Source organism: Microtus ochrogaster, chromosome 4 (assembly GCF_000317375.1).
Source record: "Microtus ochrogaster isolate Prairie Vole_2 chromosome 4, MicOch1.0, whole genome shotgun sequence".
NCBI lineage: Eukaryota > Metazoa > Chordata > Mammalia > Rodentia > Cricetidae > Microtus > Microtus ochrogaster.
Window position 1 is genome coordinate 44,324,354 of NC_022011.1, and position 24,456 is coordinate 44,348,809.

Sequence of the window (24,456 nt, forward strand, 5' to 3'; positions counted from 1 at the left end):
AGTTCCAGGACAGGCTCCAAAGCTACAGAGAAACCCTGTCTCGAAACCCCCCCCCCAAAAAAAGCTGCGGGGGTGGCCCCACATCCTCCCCACACTGCTGCCTCCTGGAAGTCCATCCCAACCCTTGAACAAACCCCTGAATCTGCAGGTGGGTGGGTAGCCGTCCGCAGGCAGGGGTGACTGAGGAGCAGGCCCCACTGAGACCGACCTTGAGTAAGACTGTGGTTAGGGTCCTCACCATCCCTTCTGAGGTCACTTTTAATCGTTAGTCTGGTTGAGAAGACCCACAGAACCCCTAAATGACCCTGTGCCCTTCTTGAGAAGAGGAACAGAGGCATGGCAGAGCACATGGCCTTTGTGGGTTCAGTGAGGTTCCGGGAGTGGGCAGAGCCCAGGAAAAGAAGGAGGACTTCAAACTGGTAACTCTGACAATTGATGTCACCACAAACCTTTACCTCAGCCCCTCCTGGCTCAGAGGCCTCAAGACCATCTCCTAAGATCACATAAGGAAACACGGAGGTCACAGTTGGACCCAGAGCCTAACTTTCTCCTGTGCCCCCTTCTGAACTTCCTCAAACGGGAGCTCAAGGCTCAGAGACCTCAGAGACAGGAGGGTGTACTCTCAGATGGCCAGCCTCTGGCTCCTGGCCTTGATAGTTGAACACAGCAGGTCCCAGGGCTAAAGTAAAAAGCTTATCCCTCTTTGCCCCAGACTCTTAATGCTTAAGTCTGGCATCCTGTGAAATCTTCCAGTCCCACAGCCCCACTAAGCTGAAATAGCTGTGGATCCTGTTCCTGCCTCCTACCACCAGCTATGAGCTCAGGACACAGGATTTAGACCTGAAACACCCAGGGCCTGGTCTTGGCTGCGTCCCCAGCCAGGGCGCTGGACACTTACTTGTGGGTATGAAGCTGTAGATGACCAGCAGCAGGGTAGTGGCCAGAGGGAGCATCCCACGATCCATGCTGTCCACCTGGGAGTCTGTGCGCTGGGCCTTATCCGGTATCCAGAGGCAGGGCTGCGGGTGGGCGCCGGGGCCGGCGTGGGTTCGCACGGGGACCCGAAGGGAGCAGGCGGCCGGAGCGACTACGTCCCTGCTCCAGCCTTCTGAGGTGGCGGCTGAGAAGTCAGGAGAAGTGAGCTCGAGACTCACAGCAGGGCAGGAGACTGAGTCTCTAGCTGACTGGATGGTGGGAAAGAGACACTGGGCTCTTTTGAACAGCAGCCGGTAGCGGTCCTGGCCTGGGGACGGGACACAGATGGACGCAGGGGTCTGACCGTCCTTGGCAGGGAGCTCAGCTCATCCAGTCCAACCCAGAGAGGCAGGAAATGCGCTTCCTTAGAGAAGGGGCCGGGCCAGGCTGCCTGCCAGGCGGGTAGAGGAAGTGCCACAGGCTTTGTCGCTGGGTGGGGGGCCCTGGGATGGGAGAAGCAGGGTGATGGGAGGACCCAGTCGGCAGACCTCCCCCCCATGCACCCCTCCCTCCATCTACCCTTGCCAAGACTTGTTGGTGGGGGCACATCTGGGAGGCTGACTGGGGTCAAGCTCTGGATGAAGCCCCAATAACTCAGGTTCCTTCTACAGATGAGGAAACTAGGGATGGACAAAGATAGGCTTCTGGAAGGAGGGTGCCTGGGATTCTAGCTGGTCCCTGCCAGCAGCAATGCAGAGTTCCAGAAGCATTGCTCTTGGCTGTGCCCCTGTGTTACAGACAGGGAAACTGAGGCCCAACAGGAGGAAGAAACATTCCCAGGTTAGCACAGAGCTGCTGAGGCTGTACTCACTGGGCCCACACAGTCCCAAAGGCACAGAACATGCACTTGACTCTGGGGGCACACGCCTCTAATCCCTACCCCGTGGAGACCAGGGCAGGAGGGCTGTGAGTTGGGGGCAGGCCTTGGCTATATATACATAGTGAGACCTGTCTCAAAGCAGGAACAGGTATCTCTGAAGTCATGGCCCTGGGTTTGCCTGGAGCTTAGTCCTTAATCCCAGTTACCTGTTTGTAAGGCAGGGCACAGCTCTGTCCTCTTCTCCAGATTCCTGGGACACTTCGAGGACCAGATGCTACAGCACTTAGCCCTGGGCCAGGTCCTGCAGGAGCTGCTTGCCCACCCTCGCTAACTCAGCTAAGGTGACAATCCTAGAAAGGCCCATGCTCATTTCGCAAATAGCAAACACAGAATGTGTGCCCATCATGTTACTAGGTGGCATTTAGGGTCAAGAACACTCTGAGAAGAAAGCCTGAACTACCTGGAGAAGGATCAGCCCCCGGAGGAGTCCAGACACAACAGGTGAAGATAGCCAAAAAAGGACCAAGCTTCAGCTAAGGCACCAAAGCAGGAAGAACTTAGATGATCCTGGGGCAATAGCAAGGATGCAGAGAGGCCAAGAAGCACCTTCTGGGGGCCTGAACAATGGACTTTATCCATGGGGCCAGTGGGGGGCACCTGTCTTAGGGAGGAAGAAGGCTCCAAGTGCAGCCTCTGAAGAAAACTTTGGCCTGGGGTTTCAGGTCTGCCTCCTAGGTGCCCTCTGGTGTCTCCTGCCTCGGTGACCAGGCCCGCAGTTTTCTCTGAAGGGGTTGATGTGAGGCAGGGAGAGTGGGTGTAGTCCCTGAGTGTAGGCTGGGAGGAAGGTCAGCTTGCTCCCACCCAGGCAAGCATGGGAGACCTACCTCACCAGGCCTCTTGGGGATGGCAGGACAAAGACAACAGGACCCAGAAGGCAGAACGGGGGGTAGTAGCAGGATGGTGTGAGCTTCTCTCTACATGCCCTAACAGAATCTGTTTTGGGGACAGTCAGCCCAGCTCCAAGACTAAACTCCACACCAGGGCCCACCCTGGGCGTTTACTTTATCAGTACCAAATTGTCACCATTGACAAGAGGTCTACTCCTTTAGGCTTTGTTTTACATAGGTGGAAGCCGGCTTGCCAAGGAGCTCAGAGAGTGGACACCTCATGGCTGCCTGCCCTCAACCCAGGCTCCACGCCTGCCGCCATCCGAGCCAAGCAGACTCGGGGGGGCCAGGGTGAGGTGATATAGCCAGGGGACACTCTGGACCCCCCAGGATCAAGGCTTTGTGTCCCTGGCCCTTCAGAGATGGGCTGGCCTGCCACTCCAGGGTTCTTAACCTCTCTCCACACACACTGCTATCCCAGGGTGATCCAATCACCCTCTATTACTGTTCCTAACTTAGGCCAGGCTTGCTCCCTTAGCCCAGGCTTGCTCCCTTAGCCTTGTTTTGTTTTTTAGTTTTTTTGAAACAGGGTCTCACTATGTCTCCTAGCTGTCCTGAAACTAGCTACAGAGACCAGGCTGGCCTCAAACTCATAAAGATCCACCTGCCTCTGCCTCCAGAGTTCCGGGATTAGAGATGTGGCCACTATGCCTGGTTCTCAGGGACCTTTTAAAGACCCTTCCCAGGCCATCTCCATTCAGATCAGAAGACCCAGTGTAGCCGGGTGATGGTGGCGCACGCCTTTAATCCCAGCACTCGGGAGGCAGAGGCAGGAGGATCTCTGTGAGTTCGAGGCCAGCCTGGTCTACAAGAGCTGGTTCCAGGACAGGCTCCAAAGCCACAGAGAAACCCTGTTTCGAAAAAAAAAAAAAAAAAAAAAAAAAAAAAAAGAAGACCCAGTGTATTCTCCAGAAAAGAGAGGAAGCTCCAGGTAGCTCATGGGGCTCACCAATAATCCCAATTCTTCACAGGCAGAAGCAAGAAGATGACCACAAATTTGGGAACAGCCTGATTTACACAACAAGGTAAGGCATCTCAGGACTCCATAGCAAGACCCTCTCTCCAAACATCGGAATGGAAAGAAAAAGGAAGAAGGGCCTACAAGATGGCTCAGAGGATAGAAGTGCTCGCCACCAAGGCCGGCAACCTGAGTTTGATTCCTGGGGCCTACATGAAGAAAGCAAGGAACTGATTCCCCAAAACTGTCCTCTGACCTTACATGTGTGACACACGTATGTCCACATACACACACATATAAAACCACAATAAGTAAAAAAATAAAATGTAATTTAAAAATTTAAAAAGACAGCCGGGCGATGGTGGCGCACGCCTTTAATCCCAGCACTCGGGAGGCAGAGGCAGGCGGATCTCTGGGAGTTCAAGGCCAGCCTGGTCTACAGAGCTAGTTCCAGGACAGGCTCCAAAGCTACAAAGAAACCCTGTCTCAAAAAACAAAAAAAAAAAACAAAAACAAAAAAAAATTTAAAAAGACAAGGACCAGGGAAAGAAAGCCCAACCAGTAGGCTGTAAGGGCCCTGACCAGAGACTTTGAGGGAGGGAAGGGTGTGGAGTCGCTAGACCTGGAAGCTTTTATGCACAGAGGGGTCCCAGGCACTCGAAATCTGGGTGGCACCCCACACCCAGTGCATGTCACTACAAGTCCCAGAAGGGCAGAGACTTTGATGGCCTCTGCTGCTTTGTCCCTTCACCAAGTCAAAGGACTTTCTTTATTTTCTCTTTCTTCCTTTCTTTCTCCGAGACGGGGTTTCTCTGGGTAGCCCTGGCTGTCCTGGAACTCACTCTGTAGACCAGGCTGGCTTCGAACTTAGAGATCCACCGGCCTCTGCCTCCTCAGTGCTGAGATTAAAGGCGTGCACCATCATTGCCCAGTGGGACTTTGATTCTATGATACTTCCCTTTTTCTAGAAGGATTGAGAAGGCAACCCCCCTGCCTCAGACTCCCAAGTGCTGGGATTCCAGATGTGTACCACAGTGCCCAGCAAGATATATTTATTGAAATCCTGAAGTGTCCTGAAAGTCAAGGTGGGACGGAGGATTGTGGGAATGGGGAAACTGAGGCACAGAGAAAAAAGTTTTGCTTCTGATCCCTAGCACATAAGGCCAGTCCTGGGCTGATTCTTCTGTCCCCAGTAGCGCAGTGATCATAGCACAGGCACCGATCTGAGTAAGTTGTTTGCTCCTAGTGTGCTCTCTCCCTTTGGGGACACATCCACTTTCCTGCTCCCCTGCTCCCGAAGGACAGACAAAGGCTTTGTTCCCAAAAGGTTGACCCCACATCAGCCGTTTCTCTCCCCTGAGGATCATAGCCCAGCCAGAGTGATGCTACATTGCCCAGGTACTGGGTCCCCCTCCTCACCCAACAGGCCGAGCAGGCGTTTGCACAGGGTGAGCGTTCCCTGTATGTCCTCATCTATGCCGATATACCCCCCACCGCAGTCTCCCAAAGCTGTCCCTGGGGAGCCCGCCATCTGTTTCCTGCCTTAATTCCAAGGCAGATGTTCTCTGGTCCCCCCTGTGCACACTCCAGGAGACACATGGCCCCTAGCCAGGACCTGTTCACGGCCTCCACACTGGGCTCCATCTTCCTCCTGACAGAGCCAAAAGGCATGAGCAGCAGGAAGGGATGGAGCACGTCTACCTTGGCCCCTGGCCACCAGAGGAATGTCAGGCGGCCCCTAAGGACCCCAAGGCGGCTGTAAGTCTCCAGCCCCAGCCTGCAGCCAGGGGCTGTTGATCCCCAACAGCAGGGTCAGATCCGCTCAGGCATGGGGAAGGGGGGCTAGGTACCTGACTCTGCCCCATGCCAGCCAGGGAGCCTTGGGCAAGACATATCTATTTTGAGGAGCCCCAGTGTGCTCAGCTGCACAGAGGGAGGGCAGCCAGCCGCCTGTGGGATTCAAAGTACAAGGTAAGAATGACAAGGCTCCCGACTCACGAGCTTACCAGGCCCAGCGCCAAAGGCCTCTTCACAGCCCATCCTCATTTTACGGTGGAAGAAACAAAAAGGTCCAGATGCACAAGGACGCAGGGCTGGAGAGAGGCAGAGGGTGTGTAGGGCTGGGCCCTCCTAGAGAGGCAGAGCATATGCAAATTTCAGCCCCTTGGTGTTCCCTTGTTTCTAGAACCTTCAGTCCTGGTTTCCTTCCTACATTCCAGATCACCTTACCTGTCTCCTACTGGTTCCTCTCCATCCCCCACCCCAGGCATGACCCTCGCACCCCTTCCCTTTTTGTTCACTTTTACTTCCAAATCAGGATCTCTCCGACCTTGGTGACTGATGACGTCACGTTCTAGCCCAGTGACAGGTCACCTGAGGGACTTGAACTCAGATGAGGGGACAGACCTCTGTGAACTTGTCTCTGCCCCTATGACTACAATGGCCTCAAACAGCACGTGTCCTGTGTCAGTCCCCTGCAGTCCTACACCACGAGCTGCTGGACTTCTGTGCCCACCGGTGCGTCCTGACCAGAACATGTGATGGGTTCCTCCTAGTCTGAGGGGTGAGGTTGAAGTTCCTTCTAGGAGCTGCTTCTGACTAGAGACACTCAGCAGGCCATGGTGACACAGGCCTGTAATCATAGCTAGTAATTCAGACACAGGGGATCCTCCATGAGTTCAAGTCTGTCTATTGTCCCAAAAGCCAAGCCAGAGTGGAAAAAGGACTCAACAAGAGTAGCCGGGGACCCTGGTTTGGTTCCCAGTGGCCACACACGCATAACTCCGAACTGAGGGTCTGACACCCTTTCCTGGCCTCCAGAAAAAGCGTACACATGGCATGCATACGCACACACAGGCAAAAACATCATATACATAAAGCAAAAGAATGTTTTAAAAAAAGAAAGCCAAACTAGGAGGCGTAGGGGGCAGGTAAATCACTTGCCACCAAGCCTGATGATGACTCGAGTTTGATTCTCAGAACCTATATGACGGAGGAAATAAATACTCCTTCAGGTTGTCTCTGATCTTCTTGGCATTCTCTCTCTCTCTCTCTCTCTCTCTCTCTCTCTCTCTCTCTCTCTCCTCTCTCTCGCTCTCTCGCTCTCCTCTTTCTTTCTGTTGTGCGCGCGCACACACACACACACACACACACACACACACACACACACACCAAAGTTTTAAAAAGCTAAACTGAGCCAGCTGAACCAGGCAATGGTGGCACCTGACTTTAATCCCAGCACTCAGGAGGCAGAGGCAGGAGGATCTTTGTGAGTTCAAGGCCAGCCTGGTCTACTAGCAAGTTGGTTCCAGGACAGATAGGGCTACACAGAGAAACCCTGTCTTGAAAAACAAAGCACCAAACTGGATCTGGGGTACATCTCAGTTGACAGAGTGCACGTTTGTCATCCCAGCACCGAGGCTGAAGCAGGAGAATAATTCAGAGTTATCCTCAGCTACACAGTGAGGCCCAGGGTAGCCTGCATTATATCAGGCTTTTTTTAAGTAAACAAACCCAAACCACCTTAATCTGACAGACCCACACTCTCTCAGCATCTCTGGGGACTGTTTCCACGCTTCCCCGGTTCGGAACTGGAAAATTCTGTTCCCTTTGATACTGCAGACAAAGAGCTTCCCATGCCTGGTAGACACCAGCACCCCCTCCCCTCCTTCCCTCAGGCCTTTCCCCAGCTCTGGTTCCAGGATGCCTCTGACTCCCTAGTCCCAGGCAGGGTTCTGGTCAGTCTCACAAACTGCCTGCCTCTAGGTCTCTCTCGTCACTACAGCCTTTGGCTGTCACTCATACAGGCCTCCCCCATGACCCCAGGGCTGGTAGAACCCAGGCCTCTGCAATCCCTTCCTCTGGGAACATCGAGGTCATCTCTTCACTGAGTTCTGCTTCCTTCTTCGTTTTCCACAACCCTTTCTCTACTTCGTGCAGGCGGCCCGAGAGAGCCAAGCCTGGCTCTACCCCTTGCTCCGCTTGGGCAACCATCACACTCAGAATGTAAAAGCCAAGGTTCTCACAGGGCACCACGATCACCCCGCCCTTCTTTCAGCTCCCCGCTTGTCGTCTCTAAGGACCGCAGGGTTTTCTCCCCTCTTTTCCGTCTCCCCTCAAAAGGCACACAGTCAGCAAGGCTTCCTCTGACTAGCCCTTTCACTATTAATTTTGTGTACGTGTGTGTGCACGCATGTGTGTGTGTACCTGGGCGTACATATGTGTACCACATGTGTGCAGTGCCCAAGGTGAGAAGGGACAATGGATTCCCTGGAACTGGTGTTACAATGGTTGTAAACCGCCAGGTGGGTACTGAGGACTGAACCCAGGTCCTCTGCAAGAGCAGCCAGTGCTCTTAACAGCCGAGCCATCTCTCCAGCCCCTGACTGTCACTTTTAACATGGCTTCTCCTAATGGTTCAGCCTTTGAGAACACTGGCTGCTCATCCAGGGCACCTACGTCCAGCACTTCACGGCAGCTCACAACCAATTGTAACTTTAGTTCTGGGGATCCAGTGCCCTCTGTGGGCACCAGGCACATTCACAGGTAAAACACCTGTACACACAAAATGAAATGTCTCTCTCCAGTGACCCACGGGCTTTCAGGCCACTGATATGTTGTCCTTCTCCCATCAAGAGTAGAAGTTTCCTGAGGTCAAGCACCAGGCTGCTGCTCTCCTTTTTTCCCCTTAAGGCCAATTCTGTTTTGTTTGTTTTTTGAGGCAGGGTTTCTCTGTGTATCTCTAGCTTTCTTGAAACTCACTCTGTAGACCAGGCTGGCCTCAAACTCAGAGATCCATCTGCCTCTGCCTCTTGAGAGCTGGGATTAAAGACATGTGCCACCATGCCCAGGTCAATTTGTCTTATTTTTAATTATGTGTAGGTGTGTGTGTAGCCGCACAGCGGGCATGTGCCCATGCATGTAATGCCCAAGGAAGCAGCAGATCTCCCGGAGCTATGGCTAAGGATGGTTGTGAATCACACCACCTGACTGTGGGCACTGGGAACGGCGGGCATTCCAGACACACCAGAGGACGGACCTTGTCACCTGCTTGTCCAGTGCCCAGTCTCCTAAGTGACAGACTGAGACCCCAAGATGTGCGTGTGGAGGCCTATGAGCCTGAAGACAGAGTCTCCCAGAGAGAGGACAGCTTCCCCAGTGCAGCTGGCCCCAGGGTCGGAGTCCCTGCATCAGAAGAGCAAAGTCCTTCAAAGCCACCTTCTGTTCCCAACGGGAGTCACACAGACCTTCCTGTGGCAACCTGTGCCACAAAATCTCAAGTATCCCCAGCACTCAAGAGAATGCTGTGTTCCAGACCAGCATGGATACATAGGGAGAACCTGTTTCAGAAAAAAAAAATATAAAGAGGATTCTTCCTGAATTGTTGTCTTAATTCTCCGGACAATTTAAGCAGTTTAAATATATACTTATGAAGACATTTTTCATATACATATATGAAAAACTCACTAGAACCATTCAGGAGACCAAGGCCTCCCCTGAGCAGGGATCCAGAAGCTCTGGATTATGTGTTCTGAGTTTGTAGAGGGTAAACTGAAGCCAGACAGAGGGCCTTGGCTGCAGGGGAGGGTAATAAATGCTGCTGTGTGGCCTGGGGGAAGCCTAACAACCTCTCTGAGCTACTCGCCCAGTGGAACCCCAGTGTTCACAGTCCACACATGTTCAGAAGGGCGCCTGGCCCCCAGCCCTCTGAACACCCCCATCGTGGAGCCGCCAGGCCTTCCTGTTTACTCGAGGCCCCTCTCTGGGCTGGAAGGCGACAGGCTTGGCCTCCTCTGCTCCCTGCTTCCTTCCTCTCCCACTTCAGTGCCTCCGGCCAGGCGCTCAGGGGGCCCTGAGGCCAAGACACAGGGGTGCATTCCAGGGGAGGCATATGAGGCCACCACCCCACCAATGCCTTCCACGGAGTGTGCCTTCTCTGAGACTCTGTGGATATAGGGGCATTAATCCTACAAGCTATGGAGAACAATCCTCCAGGTCACAATGAGCAGCTGCCTGGAACGTCTGTAGAGACCAGAAGACAATGACGGCACTGGTGACCTTCTGATGCCGACCACACCCACCATATTCTCGTGGTGACTCCAGAGAAGACCCTGGTCCCCACCCGCAGGGTACTACCTATCTCTGACCTCGGTTTCTCCCACTGTAGAGCTGGTGATTTTCCTGAGCTGTTTGCACTGTGACTTGAGGACCAGCTGCACGGAGGCGACCCCTGCATTAGACCTGCTTTGTTTTTATTTTATTTACTTATTTTAAGACAAGGTCTCATGAAACCCAAGCTGGCCTCAGACTTGCTATGTAGCTGAGGATGACCTTAAATTTCTGATCCACATGCTAGAATAACAGGTGTGTGCCATGGTTAAAACCAGGAGTTTTTTCTGTGTGTCAGACAAGTACTCTACCCACTGAGCTCCTGTCCGGCCGTAGACCTGATTTAAAAATAAGACATTATTTTTGTATGTGTGCATGTGTGTGCTTGTGTTCACACACTGTGTGTGTGTGTATGTGTGTGTGCGCACATGAATATGTGCCCTTGGTATCCAGAAAGAGGACTTGGGACCCATGGAACTAGAGTTACAGGCAGCTGTGAGCCCTCATCCCCACTCCCACGTGAGTCCCTGGAACAGAACTCTGGACCTCTGGGAGAGCAGCAAGGCCTCTTAAATACTGAGCCATCTCTCAGGACCCTAGTTTTGGCTTTTCCTTTAGACAGAGTGGTGCCATTGTAGCCCTGGCCGATACTGAGCTCATGACAATCCTCCTGCCTCAGTCTCACAAGGGCTGGGTTTACAGACCTTCCTACCTGGCTGTAAACCTTCCATAAGCCCCACCTACAAGGATTCCTTGTCTTTGAGGCTCAACTTGAACACTGCCATCCTTTCCAGCTAGCCACAGGTGTGCAGGACAATGATGCAAAGGGGAGGACTGGCTCTAGGAGGAAGCCAGAGGGGGACCCCGAAGGAGGAAGTTCAGCAGGATAGACGTCCTACCACAGACCCAAGCAGAGGACAGAGCTGTCCTCTATGGAGAGAGGTCTGTCTCAGCTGGAGCTCAGTGGCAGAACCCCTGCCTCGTGTGATCATGAGGTCCTGCAGGGCCTCCATGGCTGGCAGCAGTCCTCAAAAACCTGATGGCTAAATGCAATCAACGTGTCGTCCTACATCACATCCTGGCTTCAGCCAATCAGCTCCAAGGAAGATTAGGGAGACACGGGAAGCCACACAAGGACCCTGTACTGGCTGGGTGACAGTGGGGACCCTACTGCTGCTACACAGACTATGTTCAAGAAAGTGTCCTGGTTCCTCCAAGTCATATTTTAGGACTGGAGTTTCCCTTGGTGGCAGGATTTCGGCTGCATGGCTGCATGTGGTGACACCTGCCTGTCACCTCAGAGCCTGGGAGATGGGGGAAAGAGGTCTGAGCCTGAGAGTTCATGATCAGCCTGACAACAAAGCAAGCTTCATCTTAAAGCGTGACTCTTGGGACGATGTGGTGGGGCAGACCTTCAGTATCATCATTCCAGAGGCAGGTGGATTTCTATGAGTTCGAGGCCAGCCCGTACTACATAGTGAGTTCCAGGCCACCCTGAATCTGTATGGAAATGACTTTCGTGCCATCACAGTGACACATGCATATACTGTCTAATGAATTATGAGCACTCCAGAGACCACACAGAGTATACTACAAGGTATCTGTAGGATTTGTTCTCGTTTATTTTTTCTTCTTACTTTAGCAGGGAGTAGAGTCCGAGGGAAGCTCTCACTCTGCTTCCGAGGCTACTTGAAGACCCTTCCATACATACGCTGCTTTGAATTTTCAGTGATACTCTTGTTTCTGCAACCTGAATGCTGGATTACAGGGGTGAGCTGTAATCCACAACCAACTTCCTTTTTTTTTTTTTTTTTAATGTTTATCAGTTCTTACACTATAATCCAAGCTGGACTCCAACAACTTGTGGCAATCCTCCTGTCTTGTGATATAGGCATAAACTACCAGGCCAACAGTTAGTATCCCACCCCTACCCTGTCACGTAGGAGCACAGGCCCATGCCCCATGTCTAGCCTCTGCAGTATTTTACAAAGGATATAGGTATGTTCAAGGGCCCTAGAACTAGATCCCTCCAGATGCTAATGGACAAAGTGACCCAGCGGTGCAGAGTTTTCGATTTGATCAGCCAGGTTTTCATAAACTGGGCCCCACATGAATTAACTGAGCTGTAATTCACAAAGACAGCTGGGGTTTTTCAGGCCTCTTTCTCCAGCTTTCCCGTCCCCCGTGAACTGTTAAGACAACCATGTCCAGAAGGACTGTGGGGAGAAGTCTATGCAAGAACGTATGTCTGCACAATTGTGTGTGCATGGGTATGTTTGCATGCGCGCACATGCGTGTGTGCACGCGCATCTATATGGTGACATGGGGTGGGAGTTGCTACAGAGTGACATGGGGGTTCCAGACCCTTCCACTTTCCTAAAGTCAACATGGGGGACAGAGGACAGGTGTAGACAGCTCGCCCCCAAACCTTGGCTGAGCAAAAGTGTGTTCCTGGTGATTCTGCCCTCTCCCTGCTAACACTGATTAGTTTCAGTACACTCACCGTTATAACTGAAATATGTTTATTTATTTTAAAGGACAGCTTGAATAGAGGGTGCAGACAGAAAGGTGGCCCCTGGCAGGAACAGAAGGGACGAGCACAGTCACCCCCAGGGTCAGGTGCCCCTGGCGCAGCCGGCTACAGGCTGTCTGAGCATGGAGGGGAAGTCACTAGTGATGGGGGCAGAGGTCAAGGACCAGTGAGCACCAAGAGAGCCTTCCTATGTGATGAGTGGTGACAGCTCCTCTGGGCATCTCGGGTGTCCTCTCCAGGTTCCAGGCCTGGTCCTTGACCTCACGTCCATGTCTATGACAACTCAGACGCCTTGATCAGTATGTCCTTGTCCTAACACTGAGGCTAAGGCCTGGGACACAATGTAATAAGTTTTAGAACTGAGGAAAAAGCTCACAGGATGGTGAGGCCTGGCAGGGCCACACTGAATCTCCCTCAGGAAGGCTACCCTGACCTCAGCGTCCCACCTAGCTGTATCTCCACTGCACAGCGCCTGCGACCTGGTAGCCACATGGCTTCGGCTGGTGTGCCCATGCCCTATGCCCACCGCAGCCCAGGCCCCAGTCAGAAATAGCAAGCTGGCCTAGTATACACGGTCATGGGATTGATCCCCAGCACCCCATAAACCAGGAGCGGCAGTGGTAGACGACACCTGTGGGCACAGCACTCAGAAGTGGAGGCAGGAGGATCAGGCTGTCTTCAGGTACATAGCAGATGTGAGGCCAGCTTGAGACACGTGAAATGCTGTCTTAAAAAAAAAAAGAAAAAAGAAAACTCACTCGAGAGAGATGATGGCTTAGAGTCGAAGCCATACGGTAAGGCTATGAAAAAGGGGCTGAACTTCAGAGCCCAGGAGCAGTCTGTCTGTCAACCCAGAGGCCCCTAGGCCTGACACAGCTTGGCTGAGGAAGGTCTAGGATCCCAGCAGAGCTGGAGGGAGACAGGATGGCTGGGCTGAGGCACAGGCAAGAATGGGCAGGCAGTGCCAGACCCTCAGCTGTGGCAGCATGAATCACCTCACTAGGAAGCAAAGAAAAGGGAGTGAGCCCAAACGTCCTTGGCAATTCCTTTAGTGCTCGGATGTCCATGGAACAGGATAAGGTGGCTTCCTGTGTCTGTGCACAGCCCGGCAGGGTGGAGACGCTGGGCTCGAGCCAGGATGCCTGGGGTCAGGGGGCAAGGGTAGGGCGGGCTGGGAGCTGGCCAGGGTCTCCAGTTACTTCAGGGAGTCCAGGTAGTTGCAGACCTGGGAGAACACAGTGTCCACGGTGCCTTCGGCATTGACCTGCGGGGATACAGATGATGAGGGCAGAGATACCACGGCAGGATCCACACACAGCCCCACTCCAATAGCGACTCACTGAAGTAGGGGGAGAAGGAGAAAGGGAAACAGAGGGAGAGGCTGGCCTAAGTCCCTCTCCTAAGAACCCCACCTTGCGCACAATGCCGCGCTTCTCATAGAAGGAAATGACAGGTTCCGTGGCCTGGTAGTAAGTCTCCAGCCTCTTCTTGATGGTCTCCTCATTGTCGTCCACGCGGCCACTGGTCTCCCCTCGCTTCAGGAGTCGTTGGGTCATGGTGTCGGCGCCTGCGTCCACATACAGTAGCAGTGTGGGCTGTCCAATCTGTAGGAAGGACATGTGTCATTGGGACCCGTTCCTGCTTCCAACTCGGAAGCCCCACACGAGACCCACTCAGAACGTCAATCCTTTCCCCAAGGCAGCCAGAGGGCCTTCCTAAAAACAACTACCCGTCACTCCTCTGTTCACACCTCTTCCACAGCTTCCTAGAACCTCCAAGAGAAAGCCCAACATCCTCGCCATAGGTAAAGCATCCTGTTCCTCCCTCCTTCCTTTTGACCACACTGGCCTATGCTTTTATCGGTCTCCATCCCGTGCCAAGCCAGCACAGGTCCCTTTGCTGTGGGACCAGTCTCTTTGCCACATCTGAGACTGACTGAGCCTGAGCTAGAATCTCATCCCCCCAGGCAGTCTTCTCAGATGTGACCCTGACTATTCCTGGTCCCTTGGTCTCCCCTCCCCTTGACAGATTAGGTGTTTTCCTAGTGACCCCCCCACTTCCCTCAGCCAAGATGGGAGCTGAAGACTGGATAAGGCCTGACTGACAGAAACTAGAGCAGGGACAGGGTGAAGACTGTTAGGAAATCTGAATGATGTCACTGTCATTGGTATCAGCCACTCATTACAAAGATGGCTTGGAGCCGTGTGAAGGAATAAGGCCTGGCAGCCCTGGATCTCAGTTCAGCCTCCTGTGCCTCTCCAGTGTCCCTTGCCCAGGCTGGGCCTTGTTCTGAAGCTGGAAATGGCACCCCACCCTTCAGAGCGGGGAGCCGGCCTCTCCCCGCCAGTTCTCCAGGCCTGGGCCTTCCTAGGACGAGGGAGGGAAAGCCACCTTTGTCTGGATAGCCTTGGGCCTGGGTTAGGACTTCTTTTTTAAAAAATATTTATTTATTTATTTATTTATTTATTTATTTATTTATTTATTTATTTATTTATTTATTTATTATGTATACAATATTCTGTCTGTGTGTATGTCTGCAGGCCAGAAGAGGGCACCAGACCTCATTACAGATGGTTGTGAGCCACCATGTGGTTGCTGGGAATTGAACTCAGAACCTTTGGAAGAGCAAGCAATGCTCTTAACCACTGAGACATCTCTCCAGCCCCGGGTTAGGACTTCTTTATAGCCTCGGAGTCCAACTGAGTCAGTCTCCAGAGGTTCTAAGCGGCTGTTACCCAGACTGCCACACACAGTTCCTCTCCTGCTTCTGTCCAACCAAGTGCCCTTCTGAGTCTGGGGTCTGTCTCCTGGGTGGTTGAGGGTTTAGGGTAACAAGCATCAACTACCTTAAGGGAGGAGTGATCACGTGACCTGCTGACCTTGGACAGTTTACCAAGTTCTTCTCTTACAGAAGACTGTGGGTGACAAAGGTCAGGTCAAGGCTGTCACCCCCTGTCCATCAGTCATCAGGTGCCCAGACACTCTGAGTCCCCAGGACCAAACAGAGCAGACTTTGGGTGTAGGTGGTGGAGCTATGGTAACAGCTAAATCTCTGGGCAGTTCATCCCTGGCTGGAGCCTCAGTTTCCCAATCTGGAAATGGGCATCTAGCTTGAGGAGTAGGCCTTGGACACTGCCCACCCCAAAGCAGCATTTTAGCTAGCAGGACAAGCCACGTTTTAGGCCCTCTCCTCCTTTAGTACAGTTCTGGCACCCTCTAGTGTCAAGATATGAGAACTTCAGTTATTTGGATACCAGAGGACGCCACCAAGCCCTGGGTGAAATCTGTAGTCCCTCGCAATAATAGCACTGATAGGCTATTATCGTAATAGCACTGATAGGCACTTTTATTTGCTGGATGTGGCCCTGAGGGTTGCAGGTGACGTCACACAACTGGGGAAATGGGGTTGATACAGGCTCCGCGGCCTCAAGGAAAGCTAGACTAACCCCCATTTCACATATTGGCAAGCTAAGGCTCAGAACAAGGCAAGCATTTTCTTGAGGTCTTTAAGACTCTTAGAGGTTGCAACATACAGTCCCCTGTTCTGGCTGTGCCTTACAGAGGTGGGCAGGAGTGAGACTGGACGTATTCTGCCCCAAGCCCACTAGGATGCCCAGTTAGCCCTCCACCCCACCTTTGTCCCCCCCCCCCACACACACACACAGCACCTACAGCCCCACAGTCCTCTGTGTGGCCGTATATGGTGTAAATGTATGCATACATGCATGCATTTGCCAGCATATGAATTCACATGCATGCACTCCTATAGTGCTTGCTACATCCAGAGCACACGTGTACATGTATGTGCACTGTGTGTGTATGCATCCTATGTTGCCAATTGCTTGTGTAGAAATGGGTCATGTGCACAAAGGTCCGTCTGTGCACATGTGTGTTTGGGGGAGGCGGCTCACTCTGTAGACTTTGTTTTCCCAATGGACAAAGGTTTGCTGAAGCTTAGAACTGTCATTCTCTGCCTCCTGAGTGCTGGGATTAAAGGTGCGCCACCACCACCCGGCAGAACTGTCATTCTTGATGCCAGCTCTCCCCAGCCAGGTTCCCTGCGGCTGGGAAAGAATATGGGTCCTGTCCCTGGCATTCAAGGTTCCAGTCAGGATCCTTCTTCCATATCATCCTGACCCCATCTTCTGGTCAACCCGGCCAGTACTGCTCCTGGGCTGTGTGTTTCTGGGGTGACAAGTCCCACAAAGATGAAGCCTCTCAAATCATGCCTTTCCTTGCAGCAGTTATGACAGGTCTCATGTGACCTCCCCGCCCCACTCCCCCTGCAGCCTCGGTCTCCATTACCCTCCCTCTTTTCAGCTGCAGCCCGGCCCTAGCCAACAACCGATCAAGGGCCTCTTACCCGCTGTTCAAACTCTTCTCCCTGCTTCACCTCCCTCGGGTAGCCGTCAATCAGGAAGCCATTGGAAGACTCCACTTTGGCCATCATGGCATCGCGAAGCATGTCCAGCACCGTGTCCTGTTGTGCAGCACAGGGGCTCCTGAGCTTTCTCTCCCCATCCCTCTGGGCCTTGCCTTATGTTAGTCCACCCAAGCTGCCCTCATTCCTGGAGCATGCATGAGTCCCAGAAAGCCCCTCTTTTTGGGGTTGGGCTTAAGTGAACCCCTTCCCAGTCAGGAAAAGTACTGAACCTGAGTACTGAACCAGCTCTTACAGGCTTCCTGTCCCCACCCTAGCCACGTCCAGAGTCATGGGGAGGGGACAGATGGGGACACATTTGACTTACGATTCTAAGCATGACACAGAAAGGAGGGATAAAATATGAGTAAAGAAGGGACCAATGGGTCAGCAGGATGGCTGGGTGGGTAAGGGTGTTTGCCACCAAGCCCAATGGCTTGAGTTTGATCCCCAGCACCCACAAGGTGGAAGGATAGAATCAATTCCTTCAAGTTGTCCTCTGACTGCCACATGGGTGCCGTGGAACCCAATAAACAACATAACAGAAGGGGACTACTCCATTCTAAAGTTAGGGGGTCTGAGTGCCAACAAAGAAGGTCATTCCAGCCATAAGGAAGTTAGGACAAACAGCCAAAGTACTAGGGATGCAGAGTGGGAGGCAGGGTCTTAGTCATTTCTGGAAGCAACTTTTGACCAAGGGCAATGGGGAACCAACCACACAGGCTTCCAAGCTAGAGAGGGACCTGGTCACCCTTGACAACATATCACAGGCTTTGCTGGCTGACCCCAGGGGCTCAGGCTCAGAACTGCCACCATGCCACCGTCCTCCACCCCAGTCCCCAGCAGGGCCCTTTACCAGTGGCACCAGCTGTCCCTTTTCCATGATGGATGATAGCATCTTGCCCCTCTCCGATCCTGAGCTGACTTCTGCCCGCAGTAGGTCCCCAGTGGAGAGATGGGTGTAGCCATATTTCTCCACAATCTTCTCACACTGGGTGCCCTTTCCTGAGCCAGGCCCACCTGCAAGCACCAACGCATTCAGTAACCCCAAAAAGGAAGCCCCAAGGAAGGATACTGATAGGGTCCCTCAATGAAAGAAGACCAGAAGACTCCACAGGCCTTTAAACCCAGCACTCAGGAGGCAGAGGTAGGCAAATCTCTGTGAGTCTGAGGGCAACCTGGTCTACAGAGGAAGTTCCAGGACAGCCAGGGCTATGCAGAAAGACCCTGTCTCAAAAAAAAAAACAAACAGGAAGAACTCCAGTCCCAGACTTCCACAGCGCCTGCTCAGATTCTTCCCGCTTGCCCAGCATGTGTTTGTCTACAACTCACCCACCACAAAGATGATCTTGGCTTTCTTCAGTTTCTCTGTGGAGAGAATAGGAGACAGGACTCAGTCAGCGATTGGCTAGACAAGCAGACAGAGGTACCTCTGGGACCCAGGCTTGCACAGAGTGAGCAGGGATGGGCAAGGGTGTTCTGAACAAAGCCCAGAGGCTAAAAACTCAGCTAAGAACTCAGAGGAGGTTAAGGGACTGGGATGGTAACCCTGTGGTGCCTTCTGGGGGTACCCCACCCCAGGTATTGGTCACCTCTGGCTTTCCTGTCTCCCTCTTCTTGGGGTTCACTAGATGAACAGCAGCCCATGATCCTGTTCGAGCAGCCGCCTCCCCTCTGCTCCCTGGCTTGGCCCTCCCCCTTGCTGTCCTTCCCAGTAGTAGTAACTTGGGCTGACAACCACAACATATTTTTGCCATAGAGATGGTTGCCAGGGAGGAGGCCTGTGGGCAAATGGGACTCTTACTCAGACAGGGAGGTAAGCAGACTTCCCAGACTGCTTCCTTAGAAGCCACAGCCTGGGGTGGAAGTAGGTGACAGAATGAGTGAGGCCCTGGGTCCCCTACCTGATGCTGTACAAAAGGACCTCACAACTCCCTGTGGAGAGGGAAACTGAGGTCTACAGAGGGAGGGGATTACCCAAGGGACACCTGAACTCAAACTGGAACCCAGGACTTTCTCCCAGGTCTCCTCCCCTTAGGGAGACGGAACTGGGCAGGGATCTCACCAAGAAGCAGCCTCTTTGTTCTGTCCCTGACCCAGGAGGAGGTGGAGTTCTGTCCCTGACCCAGGAAGCTCAGGCTGCTAGGGGACCAGAGCCTTGAGGAACTGTCAGGGAAATGCCTAAGGCTGAGAGAGGCAGCTAAGGGACAGACTGGCGGCCGCTAGCTTTAGACAGTAGCAGCACTCATGTCTGACCAGCTCTCTAAAGGGCCACCCAGGCAGAGGCCCAGGACCGGGGAATGTGCTGCCAGAAACCAGAGCCCACCCTGGCACTCTGCCCGTATCCCAGAGCATAGGAGCAAGGAAGACTCAAGACTTTAGGATCCACCTGATTGGCAACAGGGACACTGAGTCCCAGCAAGGGCCAGACATGAGCCTGTCCCACTCCACCCCCACCCCCCTGCTTGGCAGTTGATACAACTGGAATTGCTGTACAGCGTAGCCCCATGCCCAGCATCCTCCTTCCCCAGAAAAGGGCAGGCTTGACTATAAATATTAGCATAGGTGAGTTCTGGGGCTCTCAAAGAGGCCTTGCATATTAGGCGTGACAGGCCAGAGGAGGACGCCTGGGGCCTCCGCCAGCTCTTCCAGACAACCCGTGAGAACTCACACCCCTTGACACACAGACACTCTGTAGCCAGGAGAGGGCCTCATACCTTCCATCCTGCTGATTTCAGGGAGCTAGCTCAGCGGCTCTGCAAGACAAGGCACAGGCAGGGGTGAGGGGTTCTCCTCCCACCCCTGACTCAGCTTCCACCAAGCCCCACCCACAGCAGCGGCAGGTAAGTACCAGGCTCCAACATGCAATTTCCAAACAGAGGCTAAAAGGGAAGACAGACGCCCAGAAAGCAGAACGATCTTGGAAAAGTCACCTTCCTGCTGGCTTCTACTGCCTCTATCACCCCTCCAGTGTGTGCCTTGGTCTGTTTGGAGGCACCTGGGTGGAGGTCACAGAGGGACGTGAACAGCACTGTGGAGTCTATGGAAAGAGTCCCTAGTGTATGGGGCCAGGCGCCTTGACAACGCTCCCTGCTCCCTGGGCACAGGAATGTTGGCCCGAGTGTCCTGCTTTCTTGCCTGGGGACAGAACAGGTGGGAAGAAGAGTACTCTAAGACACAGCGACCCAGGGACACTCCTGGGGCACGATCCTTTACAGTTTGTTGGGTTTTGTTCTGTTTAAGACAGGGGTCATTCTGTGTAGCGCAGACTGGCATCAAACTAACAACAACCCTCTTGCCTCCGCCTCCCCAGCAGTGGGAGGGACTGCAGGAGTGTTCGCCATACCTGGTTCTTCCTGGTTCCTTTTTTTGTTTTAATTTTATATGGATGAGTGTTTTCCTGCAAGTATGTAAGCGAACCATATGCACACAGTACATGAAGACGCCACAAGTGGACGACACATCTCTTGGAGCTAGAGTTACAGGTGGTTGTGAGCTATCTATCATGTGGGTGTTAGAACCAGAACCTGGGTCCTTTGGAAGAGCAGCAAGTGCTCTCAGATGCTGAGCCAGCTCTCCGGCCCTTTTCCAGTTTTCAAACTGAAGCAGGCCCAAGTCCACCTCATGCGACGTCCTACCACTCACCCCACAGGGAACTTGCTTCACCATCCCCAGTTTGCCCACCCTTTCTTCACAAATCCCAACCCCTCCAGCCTCTTTCAAACTACTTCCTCGGATGGGCGGTGGTGGTGCATACCTTTAAACCCTGCACTCGGGAGGCAGAGGCAGGCAGATCTCTGTGAGTTCAAGGCCAGCCTGGTCTTCAAGAGCTAGTTCCAGGACAGATTCCAAAGCTACAGAGAGAGAAACCCTGTCTCGAAAAACCAAAACAAACAAAACCAAAACAAAAAACTATTTTCTCATTCCCTACCTGTGGTCTATGTCCCTAGATCATGGCCCGCGTAACACACACACACACACACACACACACACACACACACACACGTATTTTCCTTGGCAAACAATTATGTGACCCTCCTGTTCACAGCCTTCCATGTATTGTCCTCTTGCCTCCTCAATCAAACCTGAACCTCATCTCTCAACCTATCTGGCAGGGGCTGGGCAATCTGGCTGCCCCTCCCCCGCACCACAGGCCTTTGCCTCCCAACTGCACCTGCCCACCAGCCCACAGGCCTTTGCAGTGCTATATCCAATTCTTGGGAGATGTCTTTCTCCAAATCTACTGGAGACCTCAGCTTGTCTCACCTACTTCAGGGTGCCTTCCAAGACTCCGCCGCACAATTCCACAGGTGTCCCCTCTGAACTGCTGGTGGCAGAGCACCCAGCAGAGGGTACCAGACTGTTCTCTTGCACCACGAGCCTTGTTCCTGGTCCTGATTGGGCCTGGCAGGAGATGAGCCCTGGACTGGGACCCTCATTCCATCTTACCTGTCATCTGGGGAGGGGACTGAAGCTGGGGAGGAAGGCAGACTAGCTCCAGTCTCTGTCTGGGTTCAAGCTCAGGCCTGGAGCCGCACACCAGACAAGGACCTTGAGCAACTTTGCACAGATACACGAGCAGACAGCTTGACAGCTTCTAGTCCTGCAGACTGTTCAGAAGGGGGCGTGGAGCTGCCAAGCCCCTCAGCAGTTACCCAGGGGAGGAGGAGTGTCCCAGGCTCTGGACAGCCACCAGGATGTCCTAGGAGGCCACTCTACTCCACCTGCCCCACCCCTCCTGGTAACCTAAGCTCCTCTGCCCCACAGACACCTGCCACTTCCTTCATCTAAAATAACTTAGGTCGTGAGGAGGCCTCCAGGAGGCAAGGGGTCCCAGGCAGAGTAAGGTTACAGACTAAGCAATCAGGCCTTATAAGGCTCCCTGGGCCAGGGCCCCAGTGACTCCTAATAGGAGCGGAGTCGTTTTCTAGGTAGTTCAGGGAGCAGAGGCCCCATAGGACAACCATCTCTAATCACAAGGCCTCGACAGACGCTCTCACAGAAGCTGGTGAGCAGATAGGGTTCAAATCACAGCTCCATCTCTCAGCTGTGTGACCTTGGGCAGCCACTGTCCCCTCTCTTGCCAGTCTGCCTGTTACTCAAGTGTCATGGGTAAGTAGCTGCCCAGAGCTGTGAGTCAGGTTCCAAGGCTCCTTCATCACAGCCCCTGATCCAGCAGGAGGTGCTGGCAGGGCTCCACCGTCCAGAGGCCCCAGGTCTTTCCAACACTCAAAGTGACATTACAGATCTAGGAGCGCCGAGGCTGCCATTACCCAGGTCCCCAGGTCCTCCGGGGCAGGGACATAGGCTGTCTGTCCCCCTTTCCTTAGGGCCTCAGCAGGGATCTGCCAAGGGCACAGACCTGAAGCCCCAGAAATGCCAGGTGGGACAAAGGGGTCTGTGAGGCTGGGAGGAGTCTCTCACACACACAGCCACAGGGCACATGCACCCAGAGCTGAAAGAACACACATGTAAATGCTCAGTTCATAACCATGGATACAAACAACAAACACACGAGACACACAGAACCCAAGGGCAGCCTGACACAAGCACCCCCACCTTCACACAGGTGATGTCTCCCCACTCCCTCGGTGGGATCCGCACGGGCAGACAATGGAGCAGTCACACACTGACCTGGGGAGGGTGTAGTGGGCGCTGGGGCCAGTGCGTGCCGCCAGTCCTCTCAGCTGCCTGCAAAGGCGGCTATTTATAAGGCTGTCAGCGCGCACGCATGGCATGCCGGGAGCCAGCACTCTGGCGAGATGGCAGGGAGAGGGGAGGGAAGAGGGAGGGGGGGAAGGAGGAGGGGAGAGAAGGAAGCAGGGACTCTGATGGAGAGCCTCTCAAGAGTGAGCGTCCCCAACAGGCACCCCAGGGACTGAACCTGCACACAGAAGTCTACCACTCCCCTGTGCCCACATCACTCCCCACCGACAAGGGTTCTACAGCTGGAGAAACTGATGCTCACAAGGACGGGTTGTGTGTAAGATCTCACGGCGCTGGTGGCAAAGAGGCAAGTAAGAAGGGAGGGGGACCAGGGTATGGACCTTGGGGTTCAAGGGCCACAGTCCTCATGCTCTGAGGCCCCCCCCCCCACCCTGAGACAGTTTTGTTGGAAAAGACTCTGAGCTCCTCTGGGACCCCGAAGATCTGGTGGTTAGGTAGATAAGCCAGCCCTGACCCCAAGAAGCTGCCGGCAGTGCCCCATAGTTGAGCACTTGAGATACAGACTTTCAGAATGTTCTGTGTATCCAGCCTGGGGGGTGTAAACCATGAGAGAGCGCTCATTGTGAGCACGTGGGTGGAGCACTAAGCCAGCAGCCGACCAGCTGTGTCCAGGGAACCCAGAGTAGGACCCAGAAGCTACCTGAGGCTCCTGGGTGGGAAGTCTCTGCAGGACAACTGGCACTGGGTGACAGGTACTCAAACAGCAGGGCACAGATGAGAGCCCAGGACCCTCAAGGTTCAGAACTTGTGTATTTGACAGTCAGCGGCTCCGATGGCGAGTTGGGGTGAAACTGCAAATTGTCTTGTAAATGCTAGGGAGCCAGAGAAGTTTGGGTGTTGCCTTAGCAACAGCAGCAGCAAGGATACCAAGATGCCTGATCTAGTCCCAACTCTGCCACCTGTGACATCATCAAGCAACCTCACTTTTGCAGTTGGGGGGGGGGCTCAGTGAGTCAGAGGTACTGTGTTGCTCTGAAAGCCCTCTTAGAAGACCTCAGCGGGTGTGTGCGTGACACAACTTTTGGGGAAAGCAGATCAATGATGTCATCCAAACTTCTACCAGATCCTACCTTTAGAAACCCATTCAAGGAAACGCTTGTGGGAACAGAGTTCATAACGGAAGGCTCTTCATGCCCGCCGTGACTGACTGGGGGCCATGGTACAGCAGGATGCATGGGGGGCAGGAACCCTGCCATAAGTGGAAAAGAAAGCCAACTTGCTGGGTAGCAGCCCCTTAGTGCGAGACATGAAATTCACCTGTCCAGGTCTGATCTCACCTGAATAAAAATGATTGTAAGCTGGACGGTGGTGGCGCACGCCTTTAATCCCAGCATTCTAGGGGCAGAGACAGGCGAATCTCTGTGAGTTCAAGACCAGCCTGGTCTACAAAAGCTAGTTCCAGGACAGGCTCCAAAGCCACAGAGAAACCCTGTCTCGAAAAACCAAAAAAAAAAATAAATAAATAAATAAATAAATGAAAGAAAGAAAGAAAAGAAAAGAAAAGAAAAGAAAAGAAAAGAAAAAAAAAAGAAAAAGTCCAGCTTGGTCTACAAACCCTGTGTCCAAAAAACCAAACAACAAAAAAGTGAAAGCAGTTTAAAACACTAAAAGATATTCTGAGGGCTGGGAGGATGGCTCAGCAATTGAGGAACCCAAGTTTAGGCCCAGTCGTCCTCTGGAAGGTTGGGAAGGCTCACAACAGCCTTTAACCCCAGCTCCTCCCTGTGGCTTCCTTGGCCACCTGCATTCAAATGCACATGCCCACACACTGACATATAATTAAAAGTAAAACACGTGACTACAGAAAGAATGTAAGGGCTTGAATGGGAGCCCCACAGGGGTGAGAATGCGAGAGGTAGGTGGCCCTGGGCCACCACACTGAGGCTCCCAGCAGGACCAGCTGGGGTTAGTACTGATAGAAGGGACAGGAGTGGGCCCGTCCCAGGTGGAATGGTGGAACACGACCAC

At 53.3% G+C, this 24,456-nt stretch overlaps 2 protein-coding genes across 5 annotated transcripts in view; both read right to left on the reverse strand.

The window, feature by feature from the left end:
• The window catches only part of Eng (endoglin), a 41,456-nt gene extending 40,149 nt beyond the window's left edge, over positions 1-1,307 (reverse strand). The window contains exon 1 of the mRNA XM_005346044.2: positions 899-1,307. Within this exon, the coding sequence (XP_005346101.1) occupies positions 899-965 (67 nt within the window). The 5' untranslated portion in view covers positions 966-1,307. The remainder of the gene's footprint in view (positions 1-898) is intronic.
• Positions 1,308-13,374: 12,067 nt separating this feature from the next.
• On the reverse strand, positions 13,375-22,487 carry Ak1 (adenylate kinase 1). Of its 4 annotated transcripts, none has more exons than XM_005346046.2 (7): positions 22,396-22,487; positions 19,479-19,517; positions 18,094-18,129; positions 17,618-17,781; positions 16,705-16,821; positions 13,754-13,945; positions 13,375-13,605 (listed from the first exon to the last, which is right to left on the reverse strand). In XM_005346046.2, exons 2-7 carry the CDS (start codon positions 19,483-19,485, stop codon positions 13,537-13,539), a joined length of 585 nt encoding a protein of 194 aa, XP_005346103.1. In that variant the 5' UTR covers positions 19,486-19,517; positions 22,396-22,487; the 3' UTR covers positions 13,375-13,536. The 4 variants fall into 4 exon arrangements, with proteins under 4 accessions (XP_005346103.1, XP_013201521.1, XP_013201522.1 ...); XM_013346067.2 differs by lacking the exon at positions 22,396-22,487 and adding an exon at positions 22,321-22,395; XM_013346068.2 differs by lacking the exon at positions 22,396-22,487 and adding an exon at positions 21,028-21,978.
• Positions 22,488-24,456: the final 1,969 nt, after the last annotated feature.